This window comes from Mastigoproctus giganteus, chromosome 9, assembly GCF_048544385.1.
Source record: "Mastigoproctus giganteus isolate SK-2022 chromosome 9, ASM4854438v1, whole genome shotgun sequence".
Lineage (NCBI taxonomy): Eukaryota > Metazoa > Arthropoda > Arachnida > Uropygi > Thelyphonidae > Mastigoproctus > Mastigoproctus giganteus.
Genome location: NC_143583.1, coordinates 190,584,533 through 190,597,578, shown reverse-complemented (window position 1 = coordinate 190,597,578; position 13,046 = coordinate 190,584,533). Strand labels below are relative to the sequence as shown.

Below are 13,046 nucleotides of genomic sequence, written 5' to 3'. Positions count from 1 at the left end.
TGAACTTTCCAGTAGGGACAGTTATTTTAATTGTAATGCTTGTTTTGGAAGTAGTTTGAGTGGGACTGTCATAAATTGCGCACTGTAAATGTGCTATTTATGGTAGCCACTGTAGAGGTACCCATTTAAGTACAGCTAGGTCACAATTAATGCGATACTCGATTTAGTGCAAATTGTATTGTTATTTGGTTTTTTTTTTAGGAGCATTAGCAACTAAGGCCATATTGCTCCGGGATATGCTGTGGTCATTCCCTGAACTTTCCGCATCCTCTGTATTTGGTGGTGACGGGCTCAAATCCCGGTCTAATCAAGAAGCGTGTGCTACACATTGCTGCTCCTTCCCACCTGGCTACGGAGGTGCCTTGCGAATTGTATAAGGATACCAGGTCGCGTTTAATGCGAAGCAAAATTCAGTTAATGCGCGGCTAGTGCAGCTAGCCTCATATTAGATGATTAGTCTCGCATTAAACGCTGCTACACTTGTTTATCTTTGCATGTGCTACTGCCTGTCGTAATATACGTTAGTTTTCGTAATTTCGTTTAAAAACTCGTTTTAAAAAATGCCCATAACAAGATGGACAAGGGGGAGATTCCTTCAGATAAAAACACTACAGGCGCAAAAAAGAAGAGGCTCATTATTAGATTAGAGCAAAAAATTGATGTGATTGAACGACATGAACGCGGTCATATCAACTCTAAAATAGGACGAGATGTTGGAATGCCTGAATCTACGGTACAGAATATTATAAAACACGCAGGGGAAATAAAAGAAAAATGTAAAGTTGCATCAGCCTTTTGTGGTTTGCAAACATCTACAAGGAATAGAAGTATTACTATGATTGAAATGGAGTGTCTTTTAACTGTATGGATTGAGGATTGCAATCAAAAACGCATTCCCCTTAGCAGAGCAGCCATTCAGACAAAAGCTTTAATTTGTTTAAGAGAGTGAAAGAAAAAAATAATGAAGTAGAAGCAGCAGCGTTTAGTGCAAGTGCTGGTTGGTTTGATCGATTTAAAAATAGTTCAGCTGCATAGTGTTAAAATTACCGGTGAGGTGGCCAGTGCAGATGAGGATGCAGCATCTAAATATCCTGATGTTTTAAAAAAAAATAATCGAAGATGGTGATACACTGATCAACAAATATTTAACGTGGATGAAACCGGTTTATTCTGGAAAAGGATGCCTTCCAGAACTTATATTTCTAAGAAAGAAAAAAACTCAACCTGGATTTAAAGTGTCTAAAGATTGCCTAACACTTTTATTGGAAGGCAGTGCTCAAGGCGATTTTAAATTGAAACCGATGCTTGTTTATCTGTCTCCAAATCCTCGCACTCTAAAAGGCTACAACTATAGATCACTTCCAGTTATTTGGAGATCAAATAAGAAAGCATGGGTGTGACCCAAGATGTGTTCACTGACTGGTTTTCAAGGTATTTTTGCCCAGCTGTTGAAAAATATTGCAAGGAAAGCAGCATTGCATTTAAAGTTCTGCTAATTTTGGATAATGCCCCAGGTCATCCAACTACACTCAGTTCATTATGTAAAAATGTAAAAATCTTTTTTTTTTTTTTTTTTTTTTTTTGCCACCAAACACATCTTTGTTGCAGCCCGTGGATCAAGGGATCATCGCAACATTTAAGGCCTACTACATAAGAAAAACATTTGAACAGGCAATTGCTAAAACTACAGGACACGATGCAATTTCTTTAACAGAGTTCTGGAAAATTTATAACATCAGACATGCAATAGAAAATATTCAGCATGCTTGGCAACAAATAACTGCAAACAACGTGTGGAGTGTGGAAGTGCATTTTGCCTCGTTGTGCAAATAGTAGTGGTTTCGAAGAAATAACAAATATTGGAAGAGAAGTTGGATTTGATGAACTAGAAAATGACGATGTTCGGGAACTGCTCAATTCACGATTGGAAGAATTGACTGATGATGATCTCCTACTTTCAGATCAACAAAGAGCGTTTGAAGACGCCAACAATGATGCTGAAGAATGAGATAATGTGAAAGTAAAGGTGTTCACTCTCAAGGAATTCGAAGATATCTTTAGAGCTGTGGAAGTCGTGAAGCAAAAAATTATGGATGCTGACTCTAACCTCGATTGAAGCATGCAAATTCACCGAGATGTGGATAAAGCACTCTGCGTCTACCAGCGTATGTATGAAGATTTAAAGGAGAAAACAGTTCAGTCTACGCTGCTAAAATATTTCAAAAGACAGTAAAGATGTTTTCATCGGTGTAAGCTTACCTTTAGGAATGATATTTAGAATTATTTTTTTGTTTTTATTTTGCTTTCTATAATTACAGTACTATATGACTTTGTTAATAATAAATTTAAATTATAAGTACAGTAAACCCCCGCTATTCGTGGGGGTTACATTCCTGAGAAATGCTACGAATACTGAGTTATGGTTCCCATAGTAATAAAGGGGTTCCGTTCCAAAGTATCAAATATATAAGAAAAACTAGTCTAAAATTTTGTCTATGTATCTATTATATGTACCTTCATAATATGACATGTACATAGACAGTACATAGTGAAATGCAAGCATATGGCATTGAAATGAAAATAAGAAACAATTTAATATTAAATGTAATATTTATTAGAAATTTCAAACAAATCTTTCAAACCAGCGTCTTTGCTAGCTAAAAAACTTATCCCGCCAGTGCTATCACCAGTTTCGCTAAAGTGTTGATAAAGGAGTTTTGCCTTTTCACGAATGATGGGTGAATTTAACGGAATTTTATTTTGAGTTCGGTCTTCTATCCACAGATTTAAAGCTTTTTCTAATTTAACATCATGAGTTACAGAGCAAATTTTTGAAGCAATTAGAGTGTTTTCACGGACACTATAACGGAATTTTTTCTTCCGATTTCTTGATTGATCGTGCTGTTGACTCATTGATTTTATAATGTTTTGCCACTGAGGAGACACTTTCACCATTAGAAATTTTGTCATAGCTCAATTTTATTCGCTAATGTCATCACCTTTGATCTTTCCACATTTCCCTTGTTATTCATAGCCATATTTTTGTACGGGTTAGAAAGAAGTTGTCCACAATAAAGTCACTTTCTTCCGTTAACACACTCGAAAAAGTCTGTTCTACACTGCAAAACCGTAGATTTATCACTTTTGTAAGCATATCAATTTATAAATTTATTCAATTTATAAGCATATAAATTAAAAGCAAACGACAAAACCTTCCATGACAAGCGCATAACACACACTGAACAAGGATTAGCAATTTGAAACATCCACACTCGCGATTTTGTCACCCCCTCACCCCACCCGCTGAGCACTGTGTTGACCGGGAAAGATGATTTTAGCCACACCCATGTTTTTCTTGTCGTGGAAAATGTTCACGGCGCTTTAAAATTCGCATTTTTTCAGGTTTCATTTTATATTAAATCAGCGACCGCGAATAGCAGGGGTTTACTGTATTCTTTTTATTCTTTACTGTAATATTTCGTTAATAAACGTAAAAACTTGTTTAAAATTTTTCATTACCTATTTCCATCAAGTTGGAACCAATTACTGTATTTTACGCATAATTATAACTTCGAATAATGCAACTACTTCGTGGGATTCATTAGTCGCGTAAATCGCGACCTAGCTGTATTAGAATTTGATACCTTACTTTTAATATAGGGTGATTTAAAATGATAGTCGGGTGCATGAGATTAGACTTTATGAAATATTCATGTTAATTGTACACTTACAAAATTACTTAAAAGAAAATATTCAAGAATTATACTTATCTCCAAATATTGTTTAGAATGATCCTCACTTCTACAGGTGAATGAAATCCTGATATTAGGCATGGTAATCTCTTTGTTTGTGGCTGATGCAAACTGCTTACATGAATAGGAGCTGCTTGTGACCCTCTAGTGCAGGGCTTCTTAAACTAGGGGGTCACAGAAAATTGGGGAAAATAAAAATTTTGATGAGGCTAATTGAATTACTAATCACCCTTTCTTGAAAAGGCAACGATTATATGCTATTACAGTTTTGCTCCTGCACTTGCAGTCGAGAGTGTAAACCGACACAACAATCAGAATCTGAATCACCCTTAAAAATTATGGTTGCACAACATCGCTGGCCAAGCCTGTACATTTATGATGAGTATCCAATAGAGGTGTTGAGAGTAATGGTATGCTGTCATGCTTTGGCAGTAAATATGAATTAAAAGAAATGTAAACGAAAATTGAAGAAATGCATTGACAAACCTCTTGTGATATTGTATTGTATAACTACACAAATTTTATTTCACAACCACAATGCCAGATTTGATTATAAAGTCTCTACAGTTCTTAGAACTGACATATTGCAAAACTTTCCTGGTAACCTTTGTACTAAAAACAATTGCAGTTCCAAACACATAATTGAAAGCATCTCGGTTATTCACACAAAGCAATCCGATTGATTTGCATGCGAATCTTCAACATTCTTTGGGTAAGGTTATCGTTACTTTCTCATAGTGTGTAGCAATATTTGAATTTTATTAGTACTGAAAATTTAAAATATAGTTGATTCCGGTTATTTGGGACACATCGGGACTAGTGCATTTTGGCCCGATTAAGCGGCTGCCCCAATTATCTGAAGTTTCACTTAAATAGTTAAAAATACAATGCTCTGCCCCCCCCCCCCCTTTACAATTGGTTCACTGTACAATCAAATCACGTTTGTGAATTGAATTTTAATTCAATTAAACAGCTATTCTAATTAGCGAAAATAGGAGGAATATTATCCACGGGCTATAAAAGTAAAAATATATTAAGTACAAATTTACCCTTTGTTACCTTACCAATTAAAAAATTAAATGATACGTGAAATTCGGAAGAATATACATGATAATCGGATTAATTAATATGTACTGTAATATGTACATGCAAACTAGTTGACATTTCTGTTCACTGACATTTGTGGGTGGGGGTTAAAATTTAAAACAGTAAAAAGATAAGCAATCAATAACAAAGAACATGGCACACACAAATTGCTAGTAACACGATACGCACAATGAGAACGGAGTAACAAATTACGAAGCTTTAAAAATAGGAATGAAGAAAAGATTCTGAAAATTCTTTTTTTTTTATATGATTGAAGATTCCATAGAAGTGTAAACACATTTTACCATAATCACCAACAGAATTCCAGCTGCAAATTCAATAAGATCGAGTTTACTATCAGTTTATGATAGATTTCACTAACACAAAAGCCCAATAAACAGGTGACTGCTAATTGTTTTTATTGTTTTATGGTTGTGACCTCCAGAAATCCGACCAAACTACGTGGTACGGTTGGAGATAATCGTAGGGTAATCTTCAGTGCTGCGGTCTCTTGCCCCGATTAAACGGCATTTTATCCCAATTAAGCAAAGTAAAGCCTGGCTATTTTCTCAATTGGGTTCTGTTTTTTAAGATTTGCCCCGATTAACCGGTGGCCCAAATAACCGGAATCCACTGTATAATAAAATCAATATTATTATTATTATGGACAAGTGGTTAAATTTAGTGTCAAAAGACAAAACCGGAAAAGAAGATGGATGCTGGAATGCCAGGAAGTAAAATGACACAAGAATCAATTAGGGGCACACCTGCACATACAAAAAAGAGGAAATATAATGAATCGTTTTTGCAATATGGATTTGCTTTTAACTCTAATCATGAATAACAGCAACCAGTGTGTTTAATTTGTAATGAAACGTTGGCTTGTGTAAGTTCGAAGCCTGAAAAATTAAGAAGACATTTCGAAACTAAACATGCTGCCTACTCCAGTAAGCTGGGGGTTTTTTTTTTTTTAAGACGCTTAAAATCCTTAAAGCAAGAAAAATATTTAATTGCATCTTATGAAGCATCATATTTAATAGCAAAAGCTAAAAAAACCACATACGATTGGTGAAGGTCTTATTTTGCCCATTGCAGTACAAATTGCATAAAATTCCTCTGTCAAATGACAGTCAGTAAAAGAATGTCGGAAATTAGCGATGACCAGTTCCAGCAACTTACTGTAAGAATTAAAGAAAGTTCCAAATTTGCTATTCAGCTGGACGAGTCGATAGACTTAGCCCTACTGTTAACATATGTCAGATATTGTTATGATGGCAATGTACATGAAGACTTACTGTTCTGTTGGCCATTACATGGATGTGCAACAGATGAGGGTATTTTTCAGAAAAGTGGATGAATTTTTCAAGAAAGAAGGTCTAGAGTAGAATAGCTGTTGGTGATGTACTGGCGATGCTGGAGCAATGATAGGAAAGAATGCGGGATTTGTAGCAAGGATTAAATCTGCTAGTGATAAACATTACCTTTACTCGTTTTGTCATTCGTCGAGAGGTACTTGTGGCTAAGAACATTTCTGCTGATCTACTATACTGTAATGCAAGATATAGTAAAAGTTATCAACTTCATTAAATGTCGTGCACTGAATAGCTGCCTTTTTGAAAATCTGTTCAAGGATATAGGATCCGATTACGATAAATTGTTGTTGCATAGGGAAGTAAAATGGTTGCCAAGGGGACTAAGTTTCAGGTGACTAATGGAGTTAAAAAATGAAGTAGTGTTATTTTTGTCTGAAAATAACTCGGATTTTGCAGAACTTTTTCACGACATTTGGCTTTGCAAATTATCTTGTTTATCAGATATATTTGAAAAACTCAAATGAACAATGTCTCTGCAGGGAGAAAACACCAATATTTCCTTTTTTGAAAGATAAAGTCCCAGCATTTATGAAAAAAATTAAGCATATGGAAAATGACTCGTTTGGGATGAGTTTATTAGTGGAAATAATTTCAGTTTTAATCTGATAAACCATATTATACTTTATCATTTGATATGCTTATAAAATCAGTTTTGTAAGTATTTTCTTCCATATTTTAAACTGATCATTTTGATTGGGTTCAAAAACCATTCATTGTGCAAGTGGAGGTGATAAAACATCTCTCATTGCAGGCTCAAGAACAATTTGCAGAGCTTTCTAGTGATGGAAATCTCAAGCTGGAATTCTTAAATCTTTAGCTGTTTTTTGGCTTTTGGTTAAAGCTGAATGTCCAATGCTTTCAGATCTGGCAATGAGAGAACTTCTGCCATTTGCCACCACTTATTTATGTGAGTCAGCACTTTCAATGTTGGCTCTGATAAAGGCGAAATGCCTTTCTAGTCTTAACAACATCGAAGTTGCTATGTGAGACCTGCCTTAACTAAAATTTTGCCAAGATTTAATTTATTGTGCCGATATAAGTGTATAAAGGAAGAAATGTTCACCTGTCTCATTTGATAGATTGATGAAATTGTATGAAAAAATTTAAATTTTAGGTTATGCTTGTCTGAGATTTGTTCTGGACCATAAATAATACCAGAGATTTCAAAAAAATTTCCATTGTAAAAAGGGGTCGCAGATGAAAAGAGTTTAAGAAATCATGCACTAGTGTACCAGTCACACCCAAAAAATGAGAAGCATTTTAAAAGATTACGTTAGTTATGCCAGTACAGTCGGTTCTGCTATACCGCGGTACATATGTTCCTAAAAATCTCCACATTATGGCATTGTGCACATTGAAAACAACAGGGATAGGGGCAATGCACTCAAAAAAAAGTTTAGTCGGGTAGGTAAAACACTAAACAAAGTTAAAACCCAATAAAATTGCTAACACAAGTTTAAATAAATATTACAGTAAATAGTGCTGTAATATATACATAAAAAGTAAAGTGCAGCCATTATCAACCCACTGCAGGGTGGAAGCCTCCTCAACAATTCATGCTGAGGGAAATGGACCATAATCTGCCACGCTGGTCCAGTGCGGGTTGGCAGATCGACCGTATTCAGCAGTCAGGGGCTTGAACCCCGGTCTATTCAAGGAGCGTGTGTTACTGCACTCCCGCTCCTGACCACTCGGCTACGGAGGCCTAATTAATATTTCTGGTCACTTGGTTTTTTTTTTTTTATTGTAAAATTTAAAACATTAAAAAAGATAAGCAATCAATAATGACGAACACGGCACCACAAATTGCTCAAGTGAGATATGCAGTAACAGTTTCACGCCTCAAATAGGAATAAAGAGAAGATTCTGAAATTTTATTTTGTTTTTTATATGATTGAAGATTTCATGGAAGGTGAAATATATTTCACCGTAATAAAGTAAAAACCCACATAATTCCAGCTATTATCACAGATGCAATGAGATAGAGTTTACTACCTGTTTATAATTAGATTGCACTAACAGAAAACCCCAATAAACCAGGAACTGAACATTGTTTTTGTTTTATGGTAGTGACCTCCAGAAATGTATTCCTCTGCTCACGCTATCACACCTCATGAAATTTCTGTTCGAACTGAAAAATGTAAGCTCCTGAAAATGAGTCAGCCTACAATATCTTGAAAAATGACAAATACAACTACAGTAAATGTGAAATGTAGCTCTCACATATTTTTTAAGCTTCATAAACTTGTATGTATTGCTACACAGGTTGCCATGTTCAGCTTGGTGCCATTCACCTGATGTTACTCACAGACAAAATCCCCCATGAAAGTCTTGTGCAGGTGCACAAAGTGTACCAAATGCCTGCTCCCAGCAGTCTCACTGTCTGTAACATAATGCCCCTGTTTAAGAAAGCATATGAACTTTATTTTGGCTGCAAATTATTAGGACAAGTTCAGGATCAGGACAAGAAGTGGGTTAAGGTGCACTAATTGTGCATTGCATCTCGAAAGGCTGGATTGAAAAATAAATTTTCACAGTAATTCCCTGTTGGAGTCAACCAATCTTGGCAACATCTGCTATATTTGCCTAACTTAAATTGAAGGATGGAAAAGGAAAGATAAAGAAAATAAAAAATTGAGCATCCAAATATCCCATCAGCTGTTAAACTAGAGTAGCAAACTACCTATTTCTCTAGACACCTAGTCATTAGAAGAGGAAAGCACAAGTGACCCGGTGCATACAGTCCATATCTAAATAAGCCCCAACTCAAAGCAAATTAAATGATGTTATGCATGCTTTCAATCCATCTAAGACACGAAAAATTTTCAGTATCTAAGCTGAAGGAATAGAATTTACTCCAAAGAATTGTTTCACATAATTCTTTGGAGTACTCCACAATTGAAACATCTCTACCAATTTTTGATGATGTCCACATTAAAGAACAAGAATGTAATGAGAACATGGAACTTCTTAACAAAAGTATTGTATGTTAAATACAAGTGGCACACCTGTGGCACTTGTATAAGATCTACAATTTGACTATACAATGTATTATTGTTTTTTGTTTGAGTGGGACAGCGAATCCAAGAGAGTGAGGCTTATACAGTGTTGTGGAGGGGGGGTTCATTTGCCACTTCCTTCCAATGACTTGTCAATACCCTCCTTAAATTTATTGTATCAACAATTGATTTCTCTTTGGCTGAATGCAAATTTCCACACATCTATTCTGCATTGATCCTTTTTAAATTTAAGTTCCCTTGTGTTTCCAGAAAGAGTAAATCAGCATTTAGTTTACTTTGCCATATAAAGTTCATTTGAGTGATCCTGCATGTGCTTAATTTCCAAAGAAAGGATATTCTTTCTTGGTAGGAATATCCTTTTGCCTCCAACTAACCCTGTTGCTTATTGCTAAATACTTTATAACACATCTGTGTCCTTTCCTTGCGTTTCCAAACCTGTATACAGTATATACACAGTGATATTCATGAATTGTGGTCCAGCTGGCAAAATTTTTGTATATCATTAACAGAACCATGTGAGCTCTTCTAGTAAACATGCTTGCACTGCAAAGAGAATTTCATGTCAGTCTTTATAATTACCATGTCCCTTGTAATAATCTTTATTCAAATCCCAGATGTTTTTCATATGCTGCTACATTGAGATTTATGCTACCCAAGTGTGCAGTACCTTGCATTTGTTACTGTTAAACCTCAGTTGTCATACAGCTGATCTGTTTAATTTATCTACATCCTCATGAAGTATAAAAATGTAGATATCAAACTTGAAGTACATACATCTCCAATCTATAGGTACTTGCCCTGAATCTTAGGATGTGTTCTTTATTATCGCTGAATGTTTAGCCACCTCTTTTGAAACTTCTTAATATAATTGAATAGATTCCATCAGCCCCAGATGCTTTATTCACCTTTAGCTGCAAGAATTTCTCTACAACCTTTGTTATTATAAAATCATTTAAATTGGAGTCATTCAATAGACTTCTTACTTAATTTCTACAAACTTCATGTGTGAACGTGGATGCACAATATTTATTCACTTGAGCAGCAGTTTATAAAGGATCATTAGCAGTCCATTCATATCCATTTGACCAATGGATTCATCCCTTTCCTTTTGATATTAACATATGCAAAGAGTTCCGTGCTGCTTTTCTTTACACTCTTAGCTAATAGCTTTTTGTAATATGCCTTAGTCAGCCTAATCCCAAGCAACTTGGCTACACACTTATTTGTATTTGTTGTAGGACACTAGCCCTTGAAAATTTGTAATCATTCCATTTTTTCTCACCCCCCCCACCCAGCTGGCCTCATTAGTTTATTTGTGATATCTAATCTAATCAGTATAAAACACTTAGTGACTTTTAAGGCTACCTCTTTAAAACACTTCCTATTTAACATTTACATTTTTTTAAAATATTGGTTGGCCCCACTAAGAAATTTGAGCCCATTTCAGTCATCTTTGTAAAAACAAAATCATGTCCCTTTACCCTTGCTTGTTTATTTCTGAGTAAATCCTATATTGCCGTGCAGTGATCACTAATGCTGATAATCGGTTCAGGAGCATTGTTTTCCATTGTTGCCTCTCTTTAACATTGGTATATAAAGCAGTCATTAAGCAAATTGAGAAATGCTTTCCCACTGTGAGCTGCCAGCTCGCGAGTTCCAGTCAATATTTGAAAGGTTAAAATTCTCCATATCAGATATTCTGATTTGCTGTTACCCACCTTTGTCTGTATAGGTGTCCATTAATATTCATCACAATCATTTGGCCTGTAATGCTCATTTTGTTTGTCTCATTGTTGCACTGGCAATACTGTCTACTGGTTGTGTGTAAGAGTGTATGCTCCTAACCAAAAGCATCATTTCTTTCTCTCCCCCATCTTGTCTGTACTTCTGTACACATAATGGTGTTTCATGTCAGTATTTGATGACTTGATTATTGATTAGGGATACCAAAACCAAAGATATGTTCATCAGTCCAAGATCAGAGAATTACTGAAAGATTAACATTTTGAATGAATTTTCCTTTGAAAGCAGAAGCTTGGAAATGTTTCAAGAAGGTTTCAACATTTTTTTAAGCAGCAGCAGCAGAACAGATGACTCTTCGAGTGAGGATCTGCATATACCAAAAATATTCTTCCTCCTTCCCCATTTAGACTTTTCTATGACATTGGACACACTTAATGGTGAATGTGATGAATATTTTCATTGAAATATTGCTACTATGGAGAAACATTACTAAGAAAGATGTAAGGCCAGTGTGTTCTGAAGGGCTTGTGATCATTACAAAGAAAATATAATATACTGTATTTTATGCCATTTATTGTAATACTTAAATCTCATTAGGCAATAACTGACTAAATTTTGATCCGTCTCATCAGAATGCATGAGATATACCAATACCACATTTTGGAAGTGGGGGTGAACCAGAAACGTTTTGTAGGAGGCAAAGTTTGTGTTGAAAATTTGAAAGTTCTTGTTATTGGTTGTAATTGATGATAGCATATATGCTTTAGTTCATTAAGAATTTGTAATAAATAGTAATTTGTGTCTGTGTAATGATTATTTATGATCAGTTAAAATAAAACCATAAATGCCCTTTCTGGAGTTTTAGAGCATTTTTTTAATTCTTATTTTGTCTGTGAACTTAAGCATGTGGAACTGCTTTTTTTTTATGTGGATTTTTAACTTTGTATTTTAGTTTGCTTTCTCTGGTTTTGTTCTTTTTAAAAAAGTCTTGCTTGTTTCAGAAGAATGCTGTAAATATACCATTCCTGTTGTATAAAATGTATATTGTTTTGTCAATTTAGTGATCAAGCCGAGTCTCGTAGGACCAAGGTCCGTGAAGCAAGAAGGCGCCGGCAGGAAAGATTGCAGCAAAAGAAAGCAGAACTTTTGCAATCATATCAGAAAGAAGAGGAAGCAGCAAAGAAGTGAAAGACTATTCTCTTATAAATTTGTGCGACCATATGATTGGGAAAATAAAATTTTAAGGAAAGGCCTTTGACTCTTCTTTATGCACACACATATGCATGTTGTTATTTTATGATCTGCAGTGTATCCCATAAGACTAAATTGTTTGCCGGTGGGGTATATAAAAAATCAATTATGTGATGAAAGCAATTTATCCAGTCGTCTTTGTGTCAGTGTATATAGGAGGTTGTAATTAGAAGTTGTAAAATGCCTTTATATGATGTTGGTGTAGCCAAAACAGCTCATATCCCGCAAGGCGATGCTACAAGATTTCTCAATGTGTCTTGTGGTATCTGATACCAACATGTAACCAGCAGCTTATTTAATTCCTGTAAGATCCATGTTTGAGATTCCACATATCGGAGTTCCAACACAAACCACAGGTGCTCGATGGGATTGATGTCTGGGGATTTTGGAGGCCAGGGCAAAACCTGGTGTGGCATGATGGCACATCCTGCTGAAGGAACATTGCCGTGAAAGGCTGTACCTGGTCAGCAATGATGTAGGTGATAGATAATAGTGTCCAGCATATGAATGACTGTACCCAGGATATTCCAGCAGAACATCGCCCAGAGCATGACACTGGCTTGTTTTCATCCCACGGTTCTTCTGGGTGCCATCACTTCCACAGGTAAATGACGCACGTACCTGGCCATCCACAAGGTGCAACAGCAAACGTGATTCGTCAGACCAGACGACCTTCCTATCACTCAGTGTCCAGTTTCAATGCTTGTGTGGCCATCGTAGGCATCACTGTGGTTATCATGGATGCCTGGAGTGGCTGCTGCTATGCAGCCCCATTTTCAGCAGGGTTCAATGTACTGTGCTGTGACACTACTCCCATCACC

The 13,046-nt window shown here is 35.8% G+C and overlaps 1 protein-coding gene across 1 annotated transcript in view; it reads left to right on the top strand.

Moving 5' to 3' along the window:
• The window catches only part of LOC150080974 (large ribosomal subunit protein eL19-like), a 101,209-nt gene extending 88,986 nt beyond the window's left edge, over nucleotides 1–12,223 (top strand). The window contains exon 5 of the mRNA XM_090382014.1: nucleotides 12,036–12,223. Within this exon, the coding sequence (XP_090238140.1) occupies nucleotides 12,036–12,162 (127 nt within the window). The 3' untranslated portion in view covers nucleotides 12,163–12,223. The remainder of the gene's footprint in view (nucleotides 1–12,035) is intronic.
• The last annotated feature ends 823 nt before the right edge of the window (nucleotides 12,224–13,046 follow it).